Source organism: Cricetulus griseus, chromosome 4, assembly GCF_003668045.3.
Source record: "Cricetulus griseus strain 17A/GY chromosome 4, alternate assembly CriGri-PICRH-1.0, whole genome shotgun sequence".
NCBI classification, from domain to species: Eukaryota; Metazoa; Chordata; class Mammalia; order Rodentia; family Cricetidae; genus Cricetulus; species Cricetulus griseus.
The window spans coordinates 90,998,593-91,012,510 of record NC_048597.1 but is presented as its reverse complement, the minus strand read 5'-3'; the positions used below and the strand labels follow the sequence as shown (position 1 = coordinate 91,012,510).

At 49.2% G+C, this 13,918-nt stretch overlaps 1 protein-coding gene across 2 annotated transcripts in view; it reads right to left on the bottom strand.

The window, feature by feature from the left end:
• Window positions 1–13,918, bottom strand: part of Ttc28 (tetratricopeptide repeat domain 28) — a 400,070-nt gene that overhangs the window by 50,877 nt on the left and 335,275 nt on the right. For both annotated transcript variants that reach the window (XM_027415916.2, XM_027415917.2), the window contains 2 exons: window positions 3,163–4,504; window positions 1,459–1,982 (listed from right to left, as the gene is read on the bottom strand). In XM_027415916.2, the coding sequence (XP_027271717.1) occupies window positions 1,459–1,982; window positions 3,163–4,504 (1,866 nt within the window). The remainder of the gene's footprint in view (window positions 1–1,458; window positions 1,983–3,162; window positions 4,505–13,918) is intronic.

Genomic DNA, 13,918 nt, shown 5'->3' with positions numbered 1-13,918 from the left:
GAGCTGCAGAGTGTTCCATAAATATAGAATTATGTGACTCAGTGACTCAGTCAAACCAGCTGCTGCATGGAAAGGTATTTCAGGAGGGAATAAACAATAAAAGTACTTGTTGCAAATGCTGGATGCTGGGTCTCACAGATTCAACTGAAAGCCATCCCTAGGTGGTGGGACTGCTAGAATACTGGAATTTAAGCAATGCTCGGGGCTTGTTTTCACAGGTACAGAGCCCTACCTGCACAGTGGGAGCCACACAGGGAGGGGTGCGACAGTGGCTCCAGCTTTAGGAGGTCTCCGATGCAGATCTGTACAGAGCATCAATGCCAGCCTGCAGCCATTCTCTACTCAGCCTCCTGCTTCCCCCTCTAAGGACATCCCCTGGGGGCTGGAGAACAACCCGGTATGGCTGCCCCAACCCTGTAATTTCTGTGATGTCAGAAACAACTGCAGACAGGGGTTGGGCCTGCTCTACAGTGAACCAACTTAATAGCCAGGGTCAAACCGCTGTACTTCTCCAAGCCTTGGCGATGTAGCTGCAACAACGGAGATAAACGAACAGTTCTTGGGCTGTGGTTGGGGTGGGGGAGGGTACAGCTCAATGGCAACAAATCTGCCTAGTATGTGAGATGAGCTAACATGTGCTTGGTTCTCACCACTGTCAAAGAAAAGAACGATTACAAAAAGAAAAAGGGGTAGAAAAAAGGACAGTCTGAGTATTGCTGTGAGAACTAAAATCTGGCCAAAGGGACTGCAGGAGGAAGCCCTTACTAAGGTGTTCCTCCTTGAAACCTGGAGCCAAGTCCTTCACTAATGAGTGGCACCCCTCCCCCTCGCACACCCATACCCCCACACTCAGAGTCCCTTTGCACTCGTGAGGGCTTCAGGAGCAGGGCCATCCCAGTATAGAGGGGAAAGGCTTTGGCTCATGTAGGAAGGACATGTGTGAGGCCCCACTGGCCTAGGGTAATTGACAGACTCATAGTAGTGGAGGGAGCCGAAGAGCCCAGTTTCCAGTCCTGCTCCTTGACATTGGTCTGTGCACTGTCAGGGCAAACACTCAGAAGCAGCCTAACCAGACATGCTAGGCTAGCAGCTATTGTGCCTGGGCTGAGAACCACAAGTGTGAATCTTAGGCATCTCTGTCCTAGGCCACCGGGGCTTGGGGCAGTTGGATGTGTCTCTGAAGTAGACCCTCATGATCCAACTGGTGAGGATGTGTCCTGTGCCCAGTTGCTGCTCTGACAAGTCAAGGGTATCAGCAGCTGTTTGGGCCGCAGGCTAGGGGCAGGTACTGAAACAGAGGGAGAGAGAGAGAGAGAGGGAGTTGGAGTCCAGAGAGCTGGGGCAGGGCAAGGAAACACCTTGAGACTATCAGGGGACGCCTGGTGGGGATGGTGGGGCCTGTGAGACCCTCACTCTGTAGAGGTGACTGAGCCTCCTCTGGCAGAGCCTTTTGCCTACCTTCCTGTAAGTACATGACCGCCTGGGAATAGTTCTGCAGGGCATGGTGGGTCCTCCCCAGGCTGCTATAGGATACCGTCTTGGCCACCAGGTCGTTCATCTGTGCCGCAATGCTCAGGTGCTGTTCTTGATAGACCACGGCCCTCTCAAAGGTGCCCAGGGATTCGTAGGTCAGACCCAGGTTCCCATAGGCTCGGCCCTGGCAGGTGGGGTTGTCGGTCTCCTCTGCAATCTGCAGATCGAGCTGGTGATAGTGCAGGGCTGTGTCGTACTCCCCCATCTGCTGGTAGACACCCCCCAGGCCGCAGGCCGCATCACTCTCCAAGGCTCTGTCCTTCATGTCTCTGGCAATGTTTAGCTGGCGTTCCAGGCAGGAAATGGCCTGTTCATAATTCCCTAATTGGCTGTGGAGACTTCCCAGCTCTCCATAGGCCTGGGCCTTATTGGAGGCCTCCCCGAGTTCATGGGCCACCACAAGCCTCTTCTCAAAGCACACAAGGGCCTGCTGCAAGCTCCCAGTAGCCCTGTGGGGATGCAGACAGAGAAGCAATGAGATCATTCCATGCAGGTGCAGACATGCTAAAACCCCTGAGAAAATGAAAAGCATTCGTCACTGTCACTTACTATAGAAGCTCTTAACTCCTTCTCTGGCTAAAATCTATCATGTGCCCTTAGAGTGAGATGCAGAGGAATTTCATAATCTGGAAAGCAATTCAAGAGTCGTCCCTCAGTGACCTTCCCAAGAGCTTGCGATTCAGTGGGATGCGCACCCCCGAGGAAACATAAAATATATTAATAGGCACGATGATAGCAAGGTCTGGGACTCGGGCCTCCCAGCCTCCACTACTGCTTAGACGGGTGCTTTAGAGATCGCTTTACAGGAGCTGTAAATCGCTCAGCCCGAGTTTCTTGGAGCAGTCTGTGGGTGACGATTTAGTCTGACCTCTACCTCCACTCCAGGAGCCCTGATCCCCACTCCTCGGGGAGGCCCTGTCTATACATGCAGGCACCTTCTTGGGTTCCCCCCTTGGAGGGAGGCAACCCACGGCCAACAGAGCTTTTTCCCCTACTGTTCAGAGACAATATGATCAAGAGCAGGAAGAGCACGGCCTTTGGTGGCAGATGGAGCCAGTGTCTAGGTATGTGGATTTCACTGACTGAGCCTTAGTTTCCCCTGTTCCACAGCAGATGGATGGACGTGTGTTTAGTGCAGCATTGTTATACTGTTAGGGCTGCTCTGCCAGTGCCCAACATGGGTGAGGCTGGATGCATAGGACCAGTTTCCAGCCCCTCTATTACCAGACGGGGATGAGTAACTGGCGGTTACTGAATGCTGTACTAATAAACACATTCATACAATGTGGAGGCACTCACAGAGGTCAGCTAAGCAGATCTACCCCATCTTTCCAGCCATGTGAACTCTTGCATCTTGATCACTGTCTGCTGAATGTGAAGTCTGAGCCCTGGGTTTGACTCTCACAGCTGGTCCTTTGACGCTGTGTAACCTCAGGCACTAACCCACCCTCTCTGGGCATTGGTGTCTTTTCATACATGACAGCAATATTACCACCCACTTAACCCAATGAATTGTTGAAAAGCCAAATGAGAGGCATGGGAACAAACTGCTCTGTAGCTGGCAGCTGCCCTTCTTGCCACGGCTCCTCTCCTTGTGATTGTATGTAGCCCCATTCCTGTCCACATTACCTGTGCCCGTTTCCTAGACCCCGGTAGGCCTTGGCTTGGTCTTGCATGCGGTTCAGGCTCTGGGCAACAGACAGGTACTGTTCATAGTACTTGATGGCTTCCTCGTAGTCCCCTAGGGCCTCGTAGCAGTCTCCCAGGTTGCCGTAAGCCCGGCCCCTGTCCAGCACAGACTCGTTCCCGCTGAGCTGCTGCAGCATGGCCAGCTGCTGCTCAAAGTAGCCAATGGCGTCCTCCATCACATTCATGTTCATCTTTGTGATACCCATGTTGCCGTACACCTGGGCTTCCAGACTCGGCTCTTTCAGCTTCCGCCCCAGCTCCAGTTGTTCCTGGTAGCACTTGAACGCCATTGTGTATTTTCCAAGGGCCATGTAGACAGCTGCCAGGTGCCCGTGAGCCCGGCATTCCCCTGTCAAGTCGCTCAGTTCCTGATAGACCTCCAGCTCCTGTGTGTGATAACCCAAGGCCTTGTCATACTTCTGGACCATTCGGTATGCGGTACCAAGGGCTGCGTAGGCACTGGCCTCCAGTCTTCTGTCTTTCACGTGGTGAGCTAAGCCCAACTGTTGCTCATAGAACTTTATTGCACCGTTTACATCCTTTTTACAGACAAATATATCACCCAGGTTCCCTAGGGCTCGAAACTTAGCCTGGGAATTATCCAGGGACTGGGCTAGGGACAGAAGGTATTTCTGACACTCCTCAGCTTTAGCAAAGTTCAGCAGAGCCTTGAAGGCCAGGCCCAAGTTGCAATAGGCTTTTGCTTGGCTCAGTTTGTCATGGAGGTCTTTGGCCAGGGCCAGGTCCTGCTCGTAGTACTTCACAGCCTCCTGGTAGTTCCCAAGGCAGTAGTGGGCATAGCCGAGGTTGTGGCAGACCTTCCCTTCTCCCTCCATGTCTTGGAGGTCAGGAGCAAGGCGGAGGTACTGCTCATAGTAGGGTGCAGCCTGGACATACTCTCCTCTGGAGCAGTGGAAATTCCCCAGGTTGCTGAGTGCCCTGGCCTCACTCTGGATGTCCCGAAGCTCCCGGGCAATGTTCAGGTGGTTCTGATAATGCTGGAGGGCCCTGTCGTGGGCTCCCAGGGCCTGGTAGGCAACGGCCAGGTTTCCATGAGTTGAAGCCTGAGAGGCACGGTCGTTCACCTCCATGGAGATCTGCAGCTCCTGACGGTGGTACTTGACAGCCTGGTCATACATACCCAGGGCATTGTAGGCATTGCCCATATTCCCGTAGGCACGGCCTTGGGCGGCGTAGTCGCTCAGCTCCTGGGCGATGCTCAGGTGGGTCTTGTGGAGCTTCAGGGCTGTGTCGTAATCACCTTTCATCTGGTGGATGATGCCTGAAATAAAGGGGAAGCGAACAGAAGGTTAGAGAAAGTGATTTACAGCCGGGCGTTGGTGGCACACGCCTTTAATCCGAGCACTCGGGAGGCAGAGGCAGGCAGATCTCTGTGAGTTCGAGACCAGCCTGGTCTCCACTGCGAGTGCCAGGATAGGCTCCAAAGCTACACAGAGAAACCCTGTTTGGAAAAACAAAAAACAAACAAACAAACAAAAACAATAAAGTGATTTACAGCTCAGTCTAAGGCGAGTGCTAATTCTGACGAAAAGGCTTCAGACCAACTAAAGGTGGGGCTGAACGCTCCTCAGTACTGCACAGGGGGATGGCTTCCCAAGTTTCAAACTGCCAGGAAAACCCAACAGATTTGATGACAAAAATGAAACTATTTTACAAATAAACACGCAAAATTAAAAGGGCAAACACAAAACACTAGAAAATATGTGAGACGTATATGAAAAATTGTAGCAGCTGCTGTGAAAAATAGTTGTAAAATTCAGTTTAGCTTAGAAAGAAAAAAAATCAAGATCCCAATTTTCTAGAATAGGCAAAGAATGATAAATGTCAACAGACAATGGAAGAAACAGAGAGGGATGGGGGCACTGATTTCCTTTAATAATCAAAATATGCAAAAATAAACCAACTCTGTAGAACCATTTTACTTACACCCGATTAACAAATAAGAACCCCAAGCATCCCGTATTACAGATGATGTTGCCATGAAAACTGATGGGCATAAATGAGAACAACTATAAAAGCATGGTGATATGTAAGTGGATGAGGTTTTATTCAGCAGTCCTGTGCTGGACAGACAAAGCGGCTGTGTGTGCACCAGAGGAGTCAGGGCTTTGATCTCATAAGACAAGTGACATGTCTGGGGTTGTGTCCAGTCATGGAACTGGAGGTGTCACCAGCTTGCTCTGAGGAAGGGGCATAGCTTTCAGACCCTGACAGGGTTGGAGACACCGAACTTCCCAGGAAGGAATGCCCATTTAACATGGTGGGTTCTTTAATGGTGGGAACTTGGAGACGCTGCAGTAAAAGACCCACTTTTAGCCTGTCTTCCTAAGCTACCTTTAGGCTTCATAGTTTCAAGCATCCTTGGACAAAACGAATCATTTACTACCTTTCTTCTCTCTTCAAATGATCTACCCAGACAGGAATCACTGTACATGAGTGCAAGCCCTGCCTGGCCCTGCTCTGTCCCTTCCTCCCAGAGCCACCTTTGTACTCAGCAATCCCGGCACAGCCTTTGGATTTTACCACGGTGATCATTTAGAAGTCAATACGATCACTTGCTAGTTGGGAAATGAGGACGGAACAGCAAAAGGCCTTCGGAGAAGGGAAGCATGCCTTCATGTAGCTTTCCCTATCTGCCAAAACAAGGCCCTGTTGCTACTTCTGCCCTCCTACACGGTCAGCTATACTGTGTTCTCCAGGAACCTGGCCATAGACAAAATAAAAAATCCTGTTTTATGAGCAAACCTCCACCCCATTCATTTGAGGGTCCTAGAGACAGACAGACATATAATGTATTTGAGCCTTTACTTTCTTGTTTTTGTTTTAAAATTGAAAAGTCTTTGTCCCCACCTTTAAAAAACAATAAAGTCAGATTATAATCATATTAGAGACATAGAATGAGAGCTGGCCACAGCAGTACATGCCTGTAATCCCAGTACCCAAGAGGCACATAGTTCAGGGTTGTGAGTTCAAGGCCAGACTGTCTCAAAAACATACAATGAAAGAAAGAAACATAGTAAAGCAACACTTTTGTATCACACTTTGTGAATAACACCTAAGATAGCTTGGCCAATGAACAAGGCAACAGAAGGGGCATCTGTTTCTTTTACTCTGGCCCAAGGGTCCGAGTAGTGAGCAGGGAGCAGTTGGGATAATAATGGCTGTCCAGGATTGCAATAATTTGTGAAGGAAGCTGCCTGCTGGTTATGGCAAACCGATCTGGTCTCCAGCCAGCTGCCACTGCTGCTTCCTTATCTTCCATGGGCCAGCAAAGAACCAGAGGAGGGCTTTCAAAATTACAGCTTCCATACACAGACAAGGGCAGAGAGGCAGGCCAAGTTGAGCTGGCCTCTCCCTCCGCTGTGTCCCCCATGGCAGGTTCTGGCTGCTGCCAGCCCAGGGCATTCTGTAGGGACAGTGTACTCTCTTGGCAGCTGTTCTCTTTGTTGAAGCGACATAAAAGCCTCCCAAGAGCTGTCAGTGAATGACTGTGCACACGCAGAGGGGGTAATCTGCAGCTCCTCCTGCCCTTTCCAGGAGGATGTCACTCTGATGAAGACTTACACAGAGCCTGTCAGCAGGGGTGCCCTGGGTGACAATGGGCTGTGGGGAGGGAATTAAATGAAGATTAGTGGGGTAGAAGCTCTCACAAAGCTGACCCTCACCAGGTATGTGGGGAGGAGACACGCGGACACTGCGTCTCCACTTATGGGTTACCTGTGGGAATAATAATGTCTACCTCAAAGGTTGTGGTGAGAGCCATAATGGCATGCTCAACACACTCTGTGGAGGCCAAGGTGGGGCCACTAGGCCAGGCCAGGAAGAAAACATTTCCACTAAAATGATACCAGTTACAGCCAGGCAGTGAATTCGGGCAGCTTTTCATTCAACCCCTCTGGAAGCAGAGCCTGCGTCTTATACACACAGTGGGCCCTACTTCTCATTGATTGCTGTTAGTGCCCAGCCTAGGCTGGGCTATTGGAGCGGACCTGCTCTTCCTCTGCTTTCAGAGAGTCTAGCTGTCCTCGTAGGAAACACAGGGTCTGGGAAACAGGAAAGACACTCTCCACTCCAGGGTCATTTTTTTTTTCTTTTTGGTTTTTCGAGACAGGGTTTCTCCATGGCTTTGGAGGCTGTCCTGGAATTAGCTCTTGTAGATCAGGCTGGTCTCGAACTCACAGAGATCTGCCTGCCTCTGCCTCCCGAGTGCTGGGATTAAAGGCATGTGCCACCACCGCCCAGCTTCCAGGGTCATTTTATGAATGTTCTGAGTAAGTCTCAGGAAGAAGAGGGGAGTTATTGGCAGAATTCATGGACTCCTGTACCCCATCCCCCTGGCTCTACCAGCCCACGTGTTTCCTTCCAGAGACTGTGTGGCGTGGCATAGCAGCCAGGCTGGGTAAGGCTCTCCGAGGTGGGTGCATATGGAACTGTTTACAGGTGAAGAAGCAGCTCAGTGTCCCGGCTGGGTTTTCACATAGCCTAGGAGTTGGGAGGACATGGAGTGTTTATGCTAATAGTGGAAACAAGATGAGGAAAATCAGGCCTTCAGCAGGAAGGAGCATTACATTATTCTCCTAACAGTTAAATAATAAAGCTAGGTAGACCAGTTGGCACTGTGTGCTCTATGTAGCCCCCTTTGGATCAGGAGACTCTTCAGTGTAACCAAGGCCTGATGTATGTAGGTCTAAGCACATCTTTCCATCCTGGGGACCTTAGTAGAGGAAGTGATCAACTGGTCACTAGACCCTCCAGGTACCAGGTCTCATCCCTCCCTGAGGTGCAAGGACATTGTGTGTAGACTGGGATGACAACACTGTGTCCTGTGTTGGCTCATGGTCATGACCTTTACACTTACCGCCTAGGACACACTTTGTCTAGGGTGGGAGGGGACACGGTGTGTCGCACCTGCTCTATCTGTTCCTTCTATGCACCAGATGTGGCCCAGAGATCCATCCCTATCAACTTGAGGTTCCTGGATCTTCCTCTCAAGTTTTTACACACATTTGTTCTGTGTGAGAAGGTGGGGACAGGCCTGGTGAACAGACAGCTGAAGTCAAAGGCCTTTGACAGTCTGATCAGACTGTTTAAACTAATTGTGTCCTTGTAGATAAGTCCCCATTATTTTCACCAAAGTGGGACAGCAAAGTATATTTTCAAATGGGGGATCACCATATGACTTTATCAGCTGCAAGTGTCTTACAGGGAGGCAGGCTTTTCCAGGGGCTGCCTCTGCCTGATTCAGAAATGCCTGAAAACAACCTGAGGTGGCACACGTGCAGAGGGCTTGGGTCCTAGCTGTGGTTCCGTTGATCAAGATTGGATCACTAGTGTGCTAGCCTCATGTGTTGGTTAATAAACCACCAAGTCCATACCTGAAGGGGGACTCTGGGGATAGGCCTGTGAAGTAGATATTTTGTTCTGGATCCTTCCTGTCTGTGCTGGGAGGCCACTGAGAGGGGAGCAGCCCTGCTCCGGCATGCACTCCTGCAGCTGTGGCATTCTGCTCTTACCACAAGTCCACAGTGTTGGAAGCACCCGTCTTCTATTATAAACTTAAGAAAATACATCACATGCTCTGCGGTCCTCTCCTGACACTGTCCCCAAGTTTAGGGCTGTGTAAACAGCAACAAGAACCCACCCTAAAGCACATATGTATTTCATGAGCTCTGTCCACAGCCCCACATCCTACTTCCCTTTGGGTAATCAGAGACCCAGGCTGCAGGTGAATTGCTCAAAAAAAAAAAAAAAATCCCCTGAGCCTCTGAGGCTGTAAATCTCAGCTAGAGGGAAAGATTAATTGTGTTATGGAGTAGGAGAAACAGTAATTAAAGCTATGACAAGGGGGTGGCTGGGAAGGGGTGCTCCACGGTGATGATGAAGGAGGAGTCGGGCACTGTCATTCCTAACAGTTTGGGCCGGACGGGCGCTGTGAGAGCATCTGATGGGAAGCAGGCCACTGTTAGTCACTGTGGGAGAAAACAAAACATGCTTGGGTGTCACAGTAAAAGACGCCTCGGAGCAGTGGCACAGGGAGTTGGTTTCAAGGCTTAGGATGTAATTACTGCTACACTGAGATAGCTCTTCTACCTTCCTGGACTGAGCCTCAACAGCTGGACCAGTCCCACCTCTCTGAGCTCTTTCAGACCTGCAAAGAGTGAGACACTTAAAATGTCATTTGCCACCTCTAGGCCAGATATCCTTGCTGGTGCTCTAGGGCTGTGGCAGCCTGCGGGCAGCCCTGCATGCCCTCACAGGCTGCCCTGTTCATCTTTTCTGCATTTCTTCCCTTGCTATGGCTGTAGTGGGCTTTTGTAGTGACATCCCCCCCTCCCCCACACTCCCACCCCACCTCTATCCACACACAGTCTTGCCCTTTTCTTCATCCTGGTCTAGGAAAAATGGAGCACAGCCAAGGACTTGGATTGCCAGTGTGTGGAGAAGTGCTGAGTTCCCTTGTGGTCAGGAGCATTAGAAGCTAGAAAGCAGCACCCCAAAGTCCCCTTGTGCCACCTCACTGACACTTCTCTCCACAGTGCAGCTGCAGGGAGATGGGCCACAGCTGACTGGGACCAGTAAGCTGCCTGAGAGCTGCAATGGCCACCCTGCTGGCCACTAAGCTTTGTCATGGTACCAGAACCAGTACAGTCCAATGGATAGGCAACCAAGATGAGCTGTCTAAGCCTAGCAATTTACACTATAGCTAACAGAGTTGGTGGGGTAAGAGAGACATCCATGAAGTCTTCCCAAGAAGCATTTGGGCACTATGCCTCTAGATGCTCTAAGCCCCATCCTTGGCCTAGTGAGACTATGGAAGTTTATGCACTTGATCCAGATAAACAAGCTTTGGTGGTGTGAGCATTGTCTCATGCCCTCAGGTCTGATGGTAAAGGTTTTGATCAAAATTTGCTGTTAGAAAAGGAAAGGGGTGGAGCTTATAACCCTGGCACTTGGGAGGCAGAGCTGGGAGGGTCAACACAAGCTCATGCCAGCCCGGACTGTAGAGCCAGACCTGGCTAAAGAGAGAAGAAAGGAAACAATGAAATCTGATACAGTTATTTGCGGTGAAGTTTTCCTGATAACATCTGTTCCATCCCCAGAATCGCTTACGTGGGGACTTCTGACGGCTCTTTCTGCACTCAGCTTGCTTTCTGGGTGATGAGGTTTATGGATTTCTCTTTCTGTTTCAGCTGCCAGGAACTCCAACTCAGAGAGATTGTTCGGCTATGGCAGCTGTGTTAGCCCCTTCACACGGTACCTCTAGACCGTTGCCTTGGTCTTCATTTTCCACTCTATTTGTACTGCCCTGAGTCCTGGCTTCCTACTTCTACTGCCTCATCATTTGATGTTATGAGCTAAGTAGAATCCTTGATGGGATAAGACAACTTACAGTCAGGCAATGGAACCTTCACACCCACTGCATGCCTGTCAAGCTTAGCCTACCCTTGGCCCCTCACTTCCACACACCATATCCTACCACCTGAATAAGCCAGAGTGGCCAGTTACGAAGGAACGGCATCTTTCTGAAGTAAGACGGGGGCCCTGGCATTGCAAGATCCCTTCTATGGCTCTGCTACTACACTGCACATGCCGGCTACTCCCCCTCCTGGCCTCGGGTCTCCCAATCTCAGAAGACCATCACAATGGCATTAAATTGAAAACACCAACATGGTGCTCCACCTTCTAGGAAGGGCTGTTACTCCAAACAGTGTCAATCATCAGTCCTCAAAGATCTGCCTCCCTCTGGGATTGTTATGTAAAATGTAATTCAGTATCACGCTTAGATGCCACCATGTTTCCGCCGATGGGACTTGGCATCATCATACCCAAGGATACGAAGTTTGTCTCTGAGAGTACCACAGCCTAACTGTGTGTGATTGAGAACAGGCTCTGCTTCCTGTTGGACAGTGTGTGCAGTGGATGGGGAGGAAAGAGATCTCCTGCAGGGTGTTTTTGTGCCCCCATGATTGAACTCTGATCACTTCGAAAGGGAGGAAACACCAGACAGACAGACAGACAGACAGCTATGCTCCCACAACTTGGCCAGCAGAAGCCTGATGCTATACCTGGGGACTTTTCCTCTTATAATACAGCCAGTCTATGCTAGTGTGCTACACATGAAGGAAATGGGCAAATCCAACCTGCACGGTGACAAGTGCACCACAGCCGGGGTGCTGCTGCTCTGGGGTGTTCCCTCTGGAATCTCTGGAAGTTCTAATGAACAATCTGAAAAACACTGTCTGTACTGTTGCCCAGCTGAGACTCTTCAATCACTAGAGCTGGTTAGCTGGAAGCCTCTGGGCTGTCATCTGGTAATAGAGCAAAGGTCTGAGGAACTAGAAACATTCCTTTTTAAACTCTGGCTTTGTCACTAGCCATCCCCATTGTACATGCAATTCATCAGGAAGATAAATTAAGGACTGAGATGTGGCTTAGTGGTAGAGCACTTACCTAGCAGGCTCGGGGTTCTATTTCTACCCTCAATACTCCCCGCAAAAGAGGAAAGACATGAATATATGGCCTGTAATGGGGGATGTCCATATATATATATATATATATATATATATACATATATATATATATATATATCTTATTGGTTGATGAATAAAACACTGACTGGCCAGTCAAAGCAGGAAGATAGGTGGGGCTAGGAGATGAGGAGAATGCTGGGGAGACAGGCAGAGAGGTGCCTTGAAGAGACACCATGTAGAGACCAGGAAGATAAGGCGAGCCAGGAATTCTCTGGTAATATAAGGCCATGTAGAAATACATAGATTAGTAGTTTTAAGACAGAGCTAGCCAATGAGAAGCCCTAGCCATCAGCCTACAGTTTTATAATTAATATGTCTCTGTGTTCTTATTTGGGGCTGAAGGGCAGCAGGACTTGGCGGGACAGAAACCTCCATCTTCAGGCCTACCTTCCAGTTTCATTATTAATGAAGAAGCACTTTAAAAATAGGTGAAATATCATTGCATTTATTTACTGTATACATGTGTTACAGCACATTTACAGAAGTCAGGGGACAACTTATAGGAGTTGGTTTTCTCCTCCCACCAAGAGGGTCCTGGGGATCAAGCTCAGGCCATCAGGCTTGGTGGCCTCTAGCCAGCCCAAGGTACATGTCTTAACAGTAGTGGGGGTAATAATAACTACAGCAACATATAAGCATTCCTCTTTCATGGTCTCACTGATGCCAGGACACCGGGACCAGTGGTGTGACCACCACTTACATGGTTCTACCTTGAAGTGATTTTCTCAGATTGGGCCCACAGCTCTGCATAATACATCTTCCCAGATATACTCCAAAACCTCTGCAACCAGTATTCTACAAATACTTTCTGTATTGTGGACTTGAACTATATCTAAGTCTTAGAGTACTGTCCATTTCCAAAGCCCCTGGCCCCTCAACTTCTCATTTTACTGTAGAACAAAGGGAACATGGCTAGGCTACCACTGGAACCACTCACAGAACCGACAGCCATTAAGTGGTGAATTTTAGGCTTGAACCACTGCCCCACGCTTCAACCTTGGTCACACTCTGCCCTCTCAGAGTCTGTTGCAGTAGCAGCTGCAGAATCCAGCCATGCTGTGTGGGTGAGGAGCAACATTGTTCCTTTAGTAGAGACCACATGAGGACAGTAGGGTGTGCCCAGACCAGAGGGAACCCTGGAGATTGACAGGAAAGAAGAGGGATGGAAGGGCAGGCCAAAAGGATGCTATTTCAAAATGACTTCACTTTGTAAATTCAGTTGCCAAGAAGAATGAGTTCCTAGCAAGGCTGAGAGAAGATCATGGAATTTGTTTCCCTGAAGCCATCAGATCTGAAGAGCTTCATTTTAAAATTCAAATTGGATTAAGAATTCAAACTCTAAAATGAGGGAAGTTCTAGCCAGTTCAGTGTAATGTCATCAAGACTTCTGCTCATTTGCTCTGTTCATACAAGGAATTCTCGGAGCAACATCAAAAGCACGGAAAGGACTGAAAGGGGCTGGACTGTCAGTTTCCCCTTTGTTGTTTGATTGAAAGGGATTTACTGGGGACCTGGAGGCCCCTGGATGGGCAAAGGTGCTGGTTTCCTCGAGAACTCATGTGTGGGTTGAAAACTCAGAGCTCTGTTCCAATCTGTTAGGGTTAGGGTTAGGGTTAGGGTAACACTGCACTGTTCTAAACATTTGCTGGCTCTCAACATGTCACAGCCTAGTATATTGGGAGGGGATGGATTCCTCTGTCTGCCATTCAGTCCTGGAAGGTCTATAGATCTATAGTTTGTCTCCTGCAAATAGTTTTTTCATATACCGTGGAGGTCAAGGTGCTATCCAGTTGTGTCTGACTGAGAAAGCATCTGTGGAGAGCACTGAGGCCATTTATCCCAAGACCCCTCTTGGATGCTGTATCTTTCTTTCATTCTGTTTATCACATTTATTGAGACAGTATAGTAGACTCAAAGATGAACATAATAGTGTGTTTACTATTACAAACATATTACTTGTTAAATGCTTGTGCTAGGTAGCGAAGGCTTTTAGCCAACACTCATTTTCTTCATCATCATCACCATCACCACCACCACCACCACCACCATCAACACCACCACCATCTGATGGGGGGATGTCCTTCTGTATATGTTTCTCTTATTGGTTGATGAATAAAATACTGTTTGGCCAATAGACAGTAGAG